Here is a 13,131-nt window from a genome sequence, read left to right on the forward strand (position 1 = left end):
CACAGGTTGGGAATCGTTGGTGTGTCTGTTGTGAAAGGAAGGAAACCCTCCCTGGAAAGAGCAATGTGGGACAAGAATGGTTTGGAATGGCACACTTCTGTTTGGCTTTGGCAAAAGTCTTAGTGTTGTGCACTACACATTTTCCTGAATGCATGCACGCGCACACACACACAAACACTCACACACAAACACTCACACACACACACACACACACACACACACACACACACACACACACACACACACACACACACACACATGCACACATACATGCACGCACACACACACACACACACACACACACACACACACACACACACACACACACACACACACACACACACACACACACACACACACACGCACACACACAGTATATCCAAATACACTATTGCTGCTGTCACTAGGCATGTTCTGCTTACTGCAGTGAAAGGATTGGCCAAGTCTTGAGCAACACGTGCATGCATGCACGCACACACGCACGCACACACACACACACACACACACACACACACACACACACACACACACACACTCATCCTAATTACCTCATACTGTCACTGACAAATCTTATCAGTCATCGTTACATATCAAGGCAGAAATGTTTCGTTTAGCTACAGTACACCATGGTACACTTCTGTTTGTTTTGTTTTGTTTTATTCAGGTTGAGTTGTTCTTTACCAGGGCTATAGCGGTGTTTTTAAACTTGGGACATAGAGACATGTGTCCTCTGGGACCCTGGCTGCTTTCTATAATCTTGTTTACAGAATCACTGGCATATTTTATGTGAATGCTTATGGCCTCGCTAGCACAAACCCAAGCTTTATGGGGGTGACTCATATCCACACAACAAACACACGCAGCATGGGAAAATATCATGGCCCCTGTTGAAGCTAGGGGCAAAGAGACAGTCATACACTAAAAAGGCCCTGTGTATTGGCGCCCTCACACTGTCAGCCTAAAGTTTTGAGAGCAAACACTTTACATTCACAAACGGTTGTTAAGTTATTACTGAGCTCAATACAGCAAAGGAAGGCCTTAGTTCTCAAAGAGTGTTGGTCACAGTGTCTAACAGGCTATGCTTCGATACAAGACCGTAATCCCTTATTGCCCACATGGGCTGGTTTCTTTAGTACATGGTAACATTATTTGCGACTTCACACTTGAGGCCTATAACATTTTCAGAACAAACACTTTAAATTCACATACGGTTAACTTATAACGCTAATGCTGAGCTGAATATGGCACAGAATGGCGGAGAAAAGCCTTCTCAAAGAATGTTGATCATCATCTAAAACACATGTAGGCCTATGCTTCATGTGAGACATTATTACCCTATTTCCCTTGTTCACATGGTTTCTTATAGTAGGCTACATGCACAGAAAGATTCTCTATTATTGTTGACCCTTCCTTATAACGCTGAGAGCATAATAGCCTATTTAGACATGTAACCAAATGGACCTGCACCTTATTCACTTATTTCCCTTATTCACATTCTCTTGTTAATTTGGACTTTACATAATTCACATTTCCTTACTTTTCTTGTTAATTTGGACCCTTTACCCCAGGCCATTTGTAAGTTAATAACTGAGGAGTCGGGACTGGAATGTACACAAATGTATGTAACCAAATGCAGTCATCTGCACGGTCCACATGTGTGCACTCTGAGTTAGCTTTTACTGTGTATTATATATAGAATACGCCAGGGACATGTGTACTGTTATGTATAAGTTCTAATATTTCATCACAGCCAGTCTGCTGGATTGCTCAATCGCCGTGTCGCACACAGAAGAGGCTGGACTGGTGCGGGCGGAGTTCCAGCTCTGCGCTGTGCGTCTGACTCTGGGATCAGGAATAGAGAAACACCAGAGCACTCTCTCTCTTTACTGCATGTGTGTACGTGTGTGTGTGTGTGTGTGCTGTGTGTGTGTGTGTGTGTGTGTGTGTGTGTGTGTGTGTGTGTTTGTGTGTAGAGAGAGAGAGACACAGAGACAGAAGAAGAGAGAGAGAGCCAGACGCTCAGCTCGTGAGCTCGCGGGGTCTGACTCTGAAGGGAGAAGGAATTTCTCACCAAGAAGTCTAGTCTAGTGCGCACGGCTCCCTCGCTTTGTGTCCAAGAAGACTCGGGTTGGAAATTGGAATCCCGTCACCTCTTGAAGAAAGAAGATTAAAAACAAAGCAACATATATTGTTTACGTGGATTATTTACAAGGCTTCATCATTCCTCATCTGGAGCATCCCTGAATTGGGCTGGAGAAGTTGACACACTTTCTTTTACCACCCGGAGCCGCGCATAAAAACGTGATGGTTCGTCTCGGGTCATTCTAGTTGACGACCGAAAACAAGTCGGCGTGCTTTGTTTTGTTTGCTCTCCCGTTGCAGTAGGCGAATCGTTCATTGTTTCGGGTATGATGATGAATTTGCAGTGGAGGAGCAGCCCGGCGGTGACACCGTGCGCTCGCACCCGGGGGAGAGTCGCTCACAAGCGGCTGGACTCGGACGATCAGCCGGTGGCCAAATGCGCCCGGCTGAGCGCGGCGGACTCCGGGGACACGCCGGCGGGGGGTCTCCTCCTCGGCACCTCTCCCGGGTCCCCGGTGGCCCACAGCCCCCCCGTGACGATGACCCAACCCCAGGGACCGTCCAGGATCGGCCCGTTTCTGCTCCTACCTCTGGCCGACCGCGAGGGCATGTACAGCGCGCTCAACACCGACACGGGAGATGAGCTAGTTTGCAAGGTATGCAAACGCCACGACCCGCGTTCGTGTGTGTGTTGTGCAATGAGCTCTGAATGAATGGTGCGGTGTTGCTCAACACCAGGTCTGGCACGCATGCCATCGCATCAGCGTTTACATTTAACTCTGAGCGCTTGCAACATGGTCCATTTGGTTACATTTGCACGCGCTCAGAGTTGCAAATGTATAAATAAAAGGAGTTACTGTAGGGCTGTGTCACTGTGAGCTTAAATGAGAAGGATGCTTGATGTTGCAATCGCAAGCTATATAGCCCAAAGAAGTAATGCTTTATGGAAATACCAGTAGCCTGCCTCACCAGCAGGTTCCACCTTCTACAGACTATTGCCTATAGTTTGCCTACTATCCTCTGGCTCTGAGCTCTGAGCTCCTCCCTTTGCCTGTCAACCTGCTCATTTGCATACACGTCACCGCAATACGCCATAAGCACGCCGTGACAATAGAACCACGCAAACATCAGAGGAGGAGAGAGGGGAGTGCGCCCTGTTTGTTTGTTTTCTTGAGTGCCTGCCTGGCCCCTATCTGATCTAGGGATCCGTTTCCGATTGGCTGCCCTGATGATGATAGTGGCGCTGGCAGGCAGGACCCTGACTGACTGGCCTGGAAGCCTGGAATGCTATCCAAAAGCTATTTGTTATGCATGACAGGCCCGCTGGCTCCTGTGTTTTGAAGATTAAATAATGTGAACCGCCTTCCAGTTTCATTTTAGACTTTCAGGAATTCCCACTCGGCCATGGAGGGTATATTGTGCATGTGAGTTTCAGCCAGTGCTAACAGTAGGTTAATACTTGACAGTTGTCACAAGGGTCTAAATATCATGGCAGAGATGGGAGACCACCTCCAACTACTGCAGATGTAGGACTACTAGTTATACTTTACCATACAGATTGCTTAAAATAATGTTTTTTTTTTTGCATTAAAATAAGTTCCTGTGGTTTGCAGCTGAAGCAGTGCAGGTGCATGTGTGTTGATCTGGAATTGATCCCTGGCTTTCAGTTAAATTGACAGGCTTGTCACCAGTCAGGCACCAATCATATCTCAATTGGCCCTCATCCCTATGATCAATCAATTCATTGTATGCCGGCTTGGATCAGTGGAGCTAACATATAGTTAGCCTAGCTACTACAGTAGTATAGGCCTACTTAAAAATGTCAAGGTTTTAAACATTTTCTTGATTTCATTACATTTTTGACATTTTATATATGCTCTATGCCCTCTCCTGTCTCGCAAAAATCCTTCCTCACAATGTCCCCTCCTCTTCTCCCCCACCAAAGGTCTTTGACATGGGCATCTACCAGGAGAAGATCAGAGCCTACGGCATCCTGGCGACGCACGACAACGTGGCGGGCGTCAGGGACATCGTCCTCGGGGACTGCAAGGCCTACGTGTTCCTGGACAAGGACTTTGGCGACATGCACACGCTGGTGAAGGGCTGCCGCCGCCTGGACGAGGAGCGCGCCTCCCGGCTCTTCCAGCAGGTGGCGTCGGCGGTGGCTCACTGCCACCAGGCGGGTGTCGTGCTGGGGGACCTCAAGCTCCGCAAGTTTGTCTTCTTCGACGAGAAAAGGTGAGATGTTTATTCATGTCTTCCTTACGCTGTTGGTCTGTTATAGCACAACACTCACGCTGTCACACACATGGAATTTGTCAGTGGAATGGAGACAGATCGACAGACGGACGAACCTTGATTGATGACAAATTCAGGTGTCATAGCAGCATCTCTGTAGGAGCCATGAATTGGTTTATTGTTAATTATGTTTAAGGTCAATGGTCAAGGTCAATGAATGTGCTGTCACTGGTGTTTATGTGGATGATTGATTGACGGGCATAGGGCTGACCTGGTTACCTCAAAAACACCACCTGTTCACCTGCTGGGGATACAGAGAGAGAGAGAGAAGGGGGTGTTGTGTGGGACGGCGTACCTTTTGTTTACTGCTTTATTTACTTTGATTGCTGGGATTCTCTTGCTTTACGTTTGAGTTAAGCATGGAAAAAACAGGAAAGCTATAGAATAGAGCTCAGCTTACCTAATAATACATGATTAAAAAGAAAAGTAGAAATGTAAAGATGAAAGAATATGACTAAAAATAGGTAAACAGACAGACAGACAGACAGACAGACAGACAGACTCATTACAAGAATTGTGCAATCACTTTGTGGCTCAACTATGTATTGCTCCATATAGGGAAATTGGTTTTGCAAGCAGATCAATAACAAAAGTAACATGTAAAATATACACTTCAACCTCTATCCTACAGTATATGCCACTCTATTCATGCTCAATAATGCAATACAGTTTATCATAGTCAAATCCTACAGTATAAGGCCATGACATACAGTATGGTGCAACTCTGTGATCAAAGGCCAAGAAGGTCAATTGTTGATTAACGCATTTGTCATACAGACCGTCTGATTCGTCATAGAATGAATCGAACCGAGTTCGATGCGAGTTGCATTTTGAAGCAAATTGTTTCAGTGAGGCAGAGTACCTCGGCCTGAAGCCTACTGTAAAGCTTGATTTCTACTTAGTTGCACACCTAAAATAGCCGATCTATGTGTCGCACCTTGTTGAACTGCTATTTCCGGTAACTAACAAGGCATAATATCTCTCTAGGCCAACAGGGATTTCCCTTTTGGGTGTGCGGTGAATGTTTGGTTTCCCACGCAGATTAGGTCGGAATGCAGGTGGTTCCATCACTCTGTTTCACTTCCCTGTGTTGTTTCCTGGATGACGTAAGATGATGATGATGATGTAATGATGATGATTAATGTTTGGCATTTCGCATCTAACGTAAGTTGTTTTTACTACAGTAGAAAAATACATGGCAAGAGCCAAGGCGTCTTCAAGAGGAAGGGGATGGCGGTCGAGTTGGGCTGGAACCAAATGTGGAGTCATATGTCATAATATCTTAGATTTCTTTCTGGATCAGGGAAGGTATCAAGCGTTCGCAGCCCACCCATCTGACCACTTAACGTGGCATGGCCAGACTAATATCACTGCGTAGATATTAGTCTGGAACTTCGGTGTGGAAGATTCTTTCCAAGGTGGCCTAGAGAGATCTGTTACAAACAGATTCCAATGTCACAGCAAAACAGTCACACTTTGAATAGTAGGCTAATTCAAACAGGAGTGCCAGACCAATCTCCCCAGGGATTCTTCTCCCCCTGTGGCAGATTCGTCTGGTTTACAGGACACTACTGTGTACTATAGGTACTATTATTTGTAAAGAAAAAAAATACTTTTTCTTTAATGCATTTTTAAGAACCAGCGTAGACAAATGGACACATGAAGGCCAAGGTACACATCACATTGATTACAAATAATTAAAATGAAATGAAAACAAATAAAGAAATGACATGAATGTAAAAAATAATAATTAAGAAGCAGTGCAATTTAGGCATTTAGCAGTGAAAACGAGTTGCATCAAGTTGTTAATTTATAAATGTATTTCTTTACGTCTCGGGTGATACTCCAAATTTATAATTTGAGTCTTGTGCTGAAAAAAGTCTGGCAACCCCTAGTCTAATCTAGTCATCTGCTTTGCAGAGGACCAACAGCTGGTTGTCACTTAGCCTCTGTCAACTCCTCATAAAACACAACCGCATACAATGGGAACAAGTCCCCCTGCTTCCGTTTTTCTTTTGTAGGTCGCTGCCTTTTGTATGGCAGCGCAGCTTGATTTATTGCGCATCATTCGCAATGAGGTTTAGTGACTGAGGACGTGTACTTGTGTAACGACTTGGTGACACAGTGACATGGTGACAGCAGCTACAACAGGCTATGTTTCATATAGGCATACGTATGGACAGAGGTACCTTTTAAAACCCCACCTGCTATATCCGTTTTGGCTGATATATGAATGAGGGCTCATATAGTGGCCAGACCACCTGTAACCTGCCATCTAATAAATAAAAAATGTGTCCCACTCACATCCACCCTTCAAATTCAGGATAGGCATCAGACCCCTAAAATCTGGCATTGGTTGGACTCTGCTACAACGGTTCCTAACCTTTTCTGGATCAGAGCCCACTTGAAGATCTTGAATATTAATGTTATATTATCATTAAAAAAAGTACATTGGGAATCGCTGCTCTAGTAGATAGTGGTAGCTGTGTGTGTGTGTGTGTGTGTGTGTGTGTGTGTGTCAGTCCAGTGGGTGTCAGTCTGGCAGAGAATGCTCGTCTAGGCATCTGAATGAGACATTCATTCCCTCTCTACAGTGTCTGGATCTTAAAATATGTTTATTAGTCATCATTTATTCATGAGGTTCAGATCCCAGGCTGCAGATGCTGTGTTCCTCCAAGCCTCCGAGTTGAATGTTATCTCTCTCTCTCTCTCTCTCTCTCTCTCTCTCTCTCTCTCTCACACACACACACACACACACACACACACACACACACACACACACACACACACACACACACACACACACACACTGCTTAGAAAACTATTTGTCACCTCTTTGCCCCTTGCGTCAATCTCTTTCCTGTAAACAGGACCCCGTCCCACATCCTCCCTCCCCTCTCTCTAAGCCTCAACGCGAACATTCTCCACACGTGACCTCTGGGGTCATGCTGGATGAATGAGGGCAGACATCTTCCTCCTGAGAACTCGTCCCCCCTGATACCTATACGGCCGCTACGCCATGACTCACGGCTTGTGTACGGACAGACGAGGGCAGGCATTTGCGTGGGAGAATGGCTATGTGTAGGGCTTGCTTTGTGTGTGTGTGTGTGTGTGTGTGTGAACAGGCATGTAGTTTGTTTGGACGGTCTTACATTGCTCTGACTTTCAAAGTGATGCAGAGTGGGAGTTGACATTGCAATGCCGGTGGCGGTATGCCCACTTGACCCGCAGTGACGAGGTGGGGGGGGGGGGGGTATTTCTGTTATTCTGACAATGATGTCTCTTTGCGTTTTGTGGAGCTAAACAACATTATCATTCCCATTAGCATCATCGAGCCTCCTGCTGTGCTTAAAGATAATCCTCGGTCTCGGTCACAGGATGCGGTTTGTGAGCTCTGATGCATGACGTTGTCCCACCTCCTCCCTATTTCCTGTCTCTTGAGTGAAGCAGTGAAGCTACTGTCACTGACCATGTGAAATGCATTTCCCCAGTGCCGGCTGTATTAATCAAAGAGCCCTGCTTTGATAGCAGCCATTCAAAAGTGTCTACTCTGTATCTGCTATATATTGTGCCTTGGCTGTGCTGTGCATTCCCACACTAAGGTCATTGCGGAATTTGTTTACATTCATTATTATGCAGATTAATGAAAACCAGCATCACCCCATTCATTGCATAGGTGATGCTATTCATTCTTTGGCAGTGAGCTTTTTCCACCTCTTTCTTGAAACACCGGAAACAGCCGATCAACAAGCTCACGAGTAGATCGGCAAGTAGAAACTAAGAGCTTGTAGATTGGTTGTTTTTGGCGTACAACAACGTGTGCCTTCGCAGATATGCAATCAGTCCGTCTTTCAAGCCTCGACAATGTGAGAACGCAATGCCGTAGAGAGAAAACAATGTGCCAGGCGAGCCACACACGGAGAAAGCCATAACAATACGATAAATGCTATCTCCTCACGCACGCACACACACACACACACACACACACACACACACACACACACACACACACACACACACACACACACACACACACACACACCCACCGTAGAACCTGCAAAGCCAGTGACTAGCGCTGTGAAACATGCAAGAGGGTTGCTGCCGGCCCTGCCTCCCCATGCGTCACACTGCTGTGGCAACAGCCGTTTTTAGGGTAATTATGGGATGGCTGGCGCCGTGAGTGTGTGGGACCCAGGTGCAGATAGTAGAGAGAGAGAGAGAGAGAGAGACAGTTAGATAGGAGGGAAGGAGGAGAGAAGATGTGTATTTTCAACAGAAGGATGACTCATTCTCTCCACCCCTTAAACTCTCCATTATGTTTCTCTCTCTCTCTCTCTCTCTCTCTCTCTCTGCATACATCCATCGTACCTGTTATAGTGTTATATTACTCGTGTACGCATGCAGGCGAATCACGCGTGGGTTCTCATCTGATGAGTGTGTGACATGTCTGAAAGTGTCCTCACCCGTACAATGTGTGATGAAACTCTTATCTCCTAGTGTGTGTGTGTGTGTGTGTGTGTGTGTGTGTGTGTGTGTGTGTGTGTGTGTGTGTGTGTGTGTGTGTGTGTGTGTGTGTGTGTGTGTGTGTGTGTGTGTGTGTGTGTGTGTGTGTGTGTGTGTGTGTGTGTGTGTGTGTGTGTGTGTGTGTGTGTGTGTGTGTGTGCGTGTGTGTGTGGGCTGATTTTATAAATATATAAATGTAAAGTTACTCAAATGTTCATGCCGATGCTTTGTGAGCTTGTAGATAGCCCATAGTTGTATTAATAATCTAAATCTGCAAAGTAACTAGTAGCTAAAACTGTCAAATGATTGTAGCGGAGTAAAAACAAAGAAGTGTTAAATCTGCCTTTGAGATGTAGTGGAGTATAAGTGTAAAGTATTGGAAAAAAACAGAATACTCATAAAATGACCTTTCAATTGTACTTACTGTAAGTACAGTATTTGAGTAAATGTACTTAGTTACGTTCCACCACTGGGCCCATTAACATGGCTAAATATAGCACAGTGAGAGCTGTGTTTGTGTGGGTGTAGATTTATTCTTATGTTTATGTGCGAGTGCCAGGAAGTCAGGAGAAAGTTGCTATCGGGCAGCTAGGCTAATTCATCTTGGCCCGAGTTCACGTGACACTTTCTGTGTGTGTGTGTGTGTGTGTGTGTGTGTGTGTGTGTGGCTCCTATGGCTGTTTCAGAGGTTAGGACTCTTATGGGTAGGCTTTGTAACGCCAAGGGTGTACAAATGGAATCAGATGGACCTGAGGACCACTTAGAGATCTGAGGACGAGAGAGACCCGTTCCATTTGTATACACTTCTATTATATGAGTTATATGAGTTTGTCTACCCAGACAGAGAACAACATTGGTATCAAATGGAGGTCTTTAATGCATATCAAACTACAAATGACAAACGTAGACAATCACTGACTTAACCCATTTTGACCTGAGTACGATTCTAAAAAAACAGTTTTCTGAAAAACATCTGTTTCTATGTCAGTGGTGCTCAACCCTTTCCATGTAAAGGACCCCCAGAATTATCTGTATTTGGCCATGGACCCCCATCTGAAAAAAAAATTGTTCCATGAAGGGACACCCCCAGAAGAAAAGATTTGAGTTAAATATGTTCACTGTGACAGAATATAATTATAATTATAATAATTTAAAAAACAAAAAAACATACACCAAAAGGGGTTCCCACCCTAATGCCGGGTTAAAGTTGCAATCTGTAATTCCCATGTCTAGGAATTGGAATTAGTGATTGTTTAATTAGTTTAATTGCTTAATTAGGGGAATGATGAATTGGGGAATGACTCCTCTCTCTCTCTCTCATTCTGTGTTTTTATGTGTGTGTGTGCGACTGTGCGTGCGTGCGCACACGCGTGCATGTGTGCAGCTTGAGGCTATAGAATGCTGAATTTTCCATGATGCAACCACTGACTTCACCATAACATCCCTCTGACATGTTTGACAGTGGTGCACATAAGCGCTGTCAGAAATAGACACACACACACACACACACACACACACACACACACACACACACACACACACACACACACACACACACACACACAGAGACAAAGTGTCACGTTAACTTATTTATTGCTAGTATCACTATAATGTTGTGTAATCATTTAAATCTCAGTGTTTTGCCAATTATTTGGGGGCCCCTGTCCCACATGTTGAGAATCACCGTTTGAAGACGATGTGACGGTGTTAACCATGTCCTCCTCCTCCGTCTCCTGCAGGACTCAGGTGAGACTGGAGAGTGTGGAGGACTGCCATGTCCTGGCCGACCCCACAGACGACTCCATGTCCGACACGCACGGCTGCCCTGCCTACGTCAGCCCGGAGATCCTCAGCGGCTCGGCGCCGTACTCCGGCAAGATGGCCGACGTGTGGAGCCTGGGCGTCATGCTGTACACCATGCTGGTGGGCCGCTACCCATTCCACGATCCCGACCCAGCCACGCTCTTCTCCAAGATCCGCCGGGGCCAGTGCTGCCTGCCCGAGGGACTCTCGCCCGGGGCCCGGTGCCTGCTGCAGAGCCTCCTGCGCAAGGAGCCTGCTGAGAGACTGACCGCCGGTGAGCTCCTCGCACACCCGTGGTTTCACCAGGCGACGGCCGCTGTGTCAGGAACGGCGCGGGAGAGCGAGCAGGAAGTGAGCTCGTTGGAACAGACTGTGCCCTCCTTTGACGTGGAAGAGGAGGACGATCTGTTCTGCTGACGGACTCGCTGCTTGCCTCCGATTGGTGGAGGGGACCAGTAAAACTCTCGTTCTCGACGTCGGGGTCCAGGGGACCACCGGAGGTACAAATGGAAACCAAATCGGCCCATAACCGGACCGCACGTTGAGAGCCAATGCATTAATACAAAAACAAAAGAAAACAGAGAACAGAGGAAGAAAAAGACTAATGTTGCCATGATCAAGTCATTGTTTTTTTTTTTTTACTGTTTTATACATCGGCACTTTTTAGGACTGTGTTTGTGTACTGTCGTATATCTGCACACCCACTAGCTTACTATTCAACGTACTGTATTTTTGTCGTGGCATCTGTGTTACGTGCGAAGGGCATTGTTCACAATGATTGTTCATTGTGTGTTCCTATGCGTGTCTGAAAAAAATCACTTGGTGCTACAAAACAGAAAGATATTTTTTGCCAGAAAATGTTCCGCAAAATCTTCCTCCGCCTGGTAAAAAAATGAGGTGTCACAAAAGAATGCATCATGGTATTGGAGAGTTACTATAACGACTGTCCTCGTCTTGAGGACATGGTAGAGAGAGAGCTAGCTAAAGAGACAGGTGAGAAGACGTGGGCAATCCTCTACTTGCTCTGACCAACAGGCTGGCTGACTCACAGGCCCACCGAAGCGAGACCCAACACAAGCCTGATGTCTCCCGAAGAGCCCTGGCAGTGAGTGTGGGGGGCGCCAGGGAGGGGAGGAAGGAGTTCAAGGGTCACACACAGTCCAACGTGCCACGGGAAGCTAATAAGGCGAACGCGCTAAATTCTCAGCGAGGGGGAAGAGTAGACACACCTGCACGCATCGCATGCGGAAAGTTGAGAAGGGCAGTGCCAGATCACTGTGAGGCTAGCTCATAACACGCACGCACGCACGCACACACACACACACACACACACACACACACACACACACACACACACACACACACACACACACACACACACACACACAGTGGTATAAAACTACACTGATCATTGTCTAAATGTTTGACAGTCAGAGGGAAAATTGATATTGCCTATAAGAAATGGGGGGGGGGGGGGGGGGGGGTCAAGCAAAACCCCCTTTTCTCATCTTTTATAGTAAACTCTTGCCCTTAAAATAACCTTATTTTATGCTGAGCAGCCAAAATAGTAGCTCAAATATTTCCTAAAAGGTCGTAACCAAAGTAAGTAAGTAAATCTCAGAGGTGCGTTCACTTTATGCTCACATTATGGCATGCATCTGACCTTCTCCACAGTGTTGGGTTGTGATGAATGCCGGTGTGTCCCATACCACTAGCGCTCCCTGGATTTGATGTATGATGAAGCAAACAAGTCTGATTGGATGTCAAATTGCTTGGGAAGAATTAGCCCCTCGCAGCTACAGAAAGGCTTGAATTATCGCCGTTCTGACAGATTACTTTTGGAGCTGAAGGGACAGTTGAACTAAAACCACCTGAAGGGCATAGAAACGGGGTTTAACCACTTTCATCCCGGCGTTCCTATTTTCTCATTATATTGTCAAAAATTATCAAAACTTTTGACAATTTAGCAAGAATTGTCAGCTTGTAGATTATCTATTTTAACCATTTGTCGCACTATCCAGATAATATGGCTGGATAAGCGGTAGGAGTTCAAACCCTGAGAAACATCAGTCCAACACTGTGCATTTGAGTTATTCTTAAGGTGGTGTATATTCGGCTGCTGCCGTTCGCCCCTATCGGTTTTGTTTTGTAATCGGAACGGCTATGAACTGGTCCCAGGTAGCCCCGGAATTTGATGTTGTCACTCGAATGGCGCGTCTGCGGGAGAATAATCCCGACCTCGGCTCCTAGAATCCGCTCACTCCTCCTTAATCCTACAGAATCCCCCTCTCCCTCTCCCTGTACCTACTCCGTCTGCCATTGAAACCCGCAGGTCACCATGCCTTGGTGATGTCGGCGTACCCACGTTCTGAATAGCGGTTCTGTTGTGTCGTGACAGGCAGATGTACAGTTTTGATGAAAAGGGGGCATTATTATTATTATTGT

The 13,131-nt window shown here is 46.1% G+C and overlaps 1 protein-coding gene across 1 annotated transcript; it reads left to right on the forward strand.

The window, feature by feature from the left end:
• The first annotated feature begins 1,875 nt into the window (after positions 1-1,875).
• trib1 (tribbles pseudokinase 1) lies at positions 1,876-12,144 on the forward strand. Its single transcript, XM_080787770.1, has 3 exons — positions 1,876-2,738; positions 4,028-4,320; positions 10,623-12,144. The coding sequence occupies exons 1-3, from the start codon at positions 2,409-2,411 to the stop codon at positions 11,101-11,103; spliced, it is 1,104 nt and encodes a 367-aa protein (XP_080643896.1). The 5' UTR covers positions 1,876-2,408; the 3' UTR covers positions 11,104-12,144.
• The last annotated feature ends 987 nt before the right edge of the window (positions 12,145-13,131 follow it).

This window comes from Protomyctophum bolini (assembly GCF_963924005.1).
Source record: "Protomyctophum bolini genome assembly, chromosome: 17".
Classification (NCBI taxonomy): Eukaryota; Metazoa; Chordata; class Actinopteri; order Myctophiformes; family Myctophidae; genus Protomyctophum; species Protomyctophum bolini.